We start from the raw sequence: 2904 nt of genomic DNA, 5'->3' as shown, positions 1-2904 counted from the left end.
GGCTATGCAGCATCAAGGAAATTCATTCAACAGCATACCACCCCCAAAGCAACAGCCTCGTGGAACATTGGCATAGGATGCTTAAGATGGCTAAATAGGGCTAAACCTGCTCACGTCGAGTTTTCCCCTACCTCACCCACCATTGAAGAGACCATGCTCACTGGCCACCCTCGGCCTTCTTCCTCTGCTCATGATTCGAGTAAACTCACACCTACACCGGCTCTGTCAATGAGCCGTCCTTTGGATGGAAACCCTGCCATTCATCTTACTTGGTTTGCAGACCACTTTCAAGGAAGACCTTAAAGGCTTAGTGGCCGAGTTCGTCTACGGCCAGTCCCTTACATTGCCAGGCGAACTTGTTGCTTCTACTCCAGCCACTAAACCGTCCGAACTGCAGTCCTTGGTAGAACGGGTGATGTTACACTGTAACAAGCTTCAACCCCTGCCCCCTTCCAGCCACACTCCGCTGCACACATATGTTCCCAAGGCACTCGACACTTGCAAATTTGTGTTCCTTCACGACGACACTGTAAAAGCCCCGTTACAGCCCCCTTACACAGGCCTGTACAGAGTTGTCAAGCAAACCAGTAACACAATGGACATCATAATTAAGGGCTCAGTAACTACTGTCTCCCTCAGCAGGGCTAAACCTGCTCACGTCAAGTTTTCCCCTACCTCACCCACCATTGAAGAGACCACGCTCTCTGGCCACCCTCGGCCTTCTTCCTCTGCTCATGATTTGAGTAAACTCACACCTACACCGGCCCTGTCAATGAGCCCACACTTATTCCCGGAGTTTTCCACCTCCCAGCTCCCATAGCAGAGGCCCCAGCTCCCAGGGCTCTAATATAACAGTTCCATCTTCGTGCGACAGCACACTGTGCTGCTCTTCTAATCGGTGCAGCCCGCAGGTTCCTGCCATGCCCACTCAGACCTCACTGTCTGACACTCACCCCTCTACTCGCAGCACTCCGCCCTCACCATGCTATGGTTTCCCCACCCCACCGGCTCAGCATAGCTCTCCGTTAGCAGGCGCCACTTACGAGCTCTCTACCTACATTCATCCTAATGACATTTGTGGTTTATCTGTCATCATTAGTGGTGATACCGCATTAGTGCTGCTTGCGTGTGATGATTCGTATGACTCATTAGGTGGTGTATCATAACATGTAGCGAAGCGTTTCAGAATCTCTCGAAGTGCTACGTGTGGCAACCTACGTGCTTACATTAGGCCAAGTGGAAAGATGATCATTACATTCCCTGCCGACAACACCCTTCCAGACCAGCGATCCCGCACCGGCCGACGACTATGACCGCAAACGTCACTTCAAGACTTCAGCATCAGCATTCCAGGATTTGCTCCACGCTCTCCTCCCACACGCGGCCTGTACCATTAGATGCGGAGGGACTCACTGTAACACACTTAAAATCTTGCCAACACCCCCACCTTTGGTTACGTACTCCATACTGCAGGGGGGTGGGGGGGCTATGTGGCGCAATCCACGGATCACGATAGGTCAGAACATCATATGTGTATTATGTCTTCGAGTTGATCTTTGTTCTGTATACTTCCGGGACCTCAGTTCCGGCCTAGTCTTCGACCTGTACGTTTGACGTGTAATGAAAGTATTGATGATTAGAAGAGAAAACCTTGGTCATTACCTTACCACCTTGATATCTCCTTCACACTTATTTCATAGTTATTTTGATGCATTGTCGTTGTTCTAACCAACAGAGGTTTCTCGTCTGAAACTCAGCAGTGGGCTGACTGTTAAGGACCAAAAATATCCTCACAATAATGGGTACTGAAACTCTACATTGTTCGAAGACCAATTTACAGAAATTACAATTAAAACTTAACTCATTAAATTAACTGAATACATTGAAAAATTTGTTCCTGTTAACAGTTTCTGCTACTACAAGGTTTAGGCCAAATTATTTGTTTAAATGTTGAAATTAACATATATCGTTATGCAAAAAATACTTTTGACCAAATTGTTTATCACTTTAGAATTAATTAAGGGCTGGCTTTGCTAACATGCTTTTGATTATAGCCAAGTAGATCCTTTAAGGATACAATTAGTTGTTTCTCCAAATGTTTATTTTTAGTACAGAATTTATATTTGTTTATATGTCAACAATAGAATTTATGTTACGAAACTATTACTGATTTCATCCTATAACAAAAGATACTAACTAGGAATAGTCAAAATAAATTAGAAAATCAATTAAATGCATACAACTAACCACAAAAATTATATCTGGTGTTAAATTCTTTAAATCTGATGGCCAACCTTTCTTTTATGAAAATGCAGATTATTTTCATATAAGTTAATGGTAATTAGTTAAGGGGGGACATTGATGAAATTGACCAAAAATGTCAACTTTCGATTTATTTTTTATTTGTTAGTACAATGCATGGACAATAAATTACCAAAGTTTCAATGTTGAAATCGCATCCAGAGTGCCTGAAAATTAACCTCTAGAGACCTGAAGTCAGAGTTATACACTAAATCGAACAAAACAAGCTTTAATGAGTTGGTTGGGACCACTAATACTAAAATATTCATGACTAATTTTTTTAATATTTACACACTGCTGCACTCCATGTATCATATACAATACTTTGGGCTGCTAATAAGAAAATCTGCCACACAGTGAAGCAATAGATGTTACTTTATTTTTGCTTATTTGCAAGACATACATTCCTTCTCATTCTAGAAAATGCACAAAATTGTTACAATTGTTTCATTACATGTTCTTGTTGAAATATAAATTGTTAAAAATGTAACAAATAAAAAATTACAAAAATCTTTTACAAATTTTTAAAAATGTTGCAGGATATTCTTATGAAGTATGAAGCTTTTTGAAACAGTTTCTTTCTGAAGTAAAGCACAAAAACAC

At 41.7% G+C, this 2904-nt stretch overlaps 1 protein-coding gene across 1 annotated transcript; it reads left to right on the top strand.

The window, feature by feature from the left end:
* The first annotated feature begins 244 nt into the window (after positions 1–244).
* LOC124579730 lies at positions 245–820 on the top strand. Its single transcript, XM_047131255.1, has one exon. The coding sequence runs from the start codon at positions 245–247 to the stop codon at positions 818–820; it is 576 nt and encodes a 191-aa protein (XP_046987211.1).
* The last annotated feature ends 2084 nt before the right edge of the window (positions 821–2904 follow it).

The sequence above is a fragment of the Schistocerca americana genome, chromosome 1 (genome assembly GCF_021461395.2).
Source record: "Schistocerca americana isolate TAMUIC-IGC-003095 chromosome 1, iqSchAmer2.1, whole genome shotgun sequence".
In the NCBI taxonomy this organism is placed as follows: domain Eukaryota; kingdom Metazoa; phylum Arthropoda; class Insecta; order Orthoptera; family Acrididae; genus Schistocerca; species Schistocerca americana.
The sequence above is the reverse complement of the archived record's forward strand: the minus strand, read 5'-3'. Positions and strand labels throughout refer to the sequence as shown.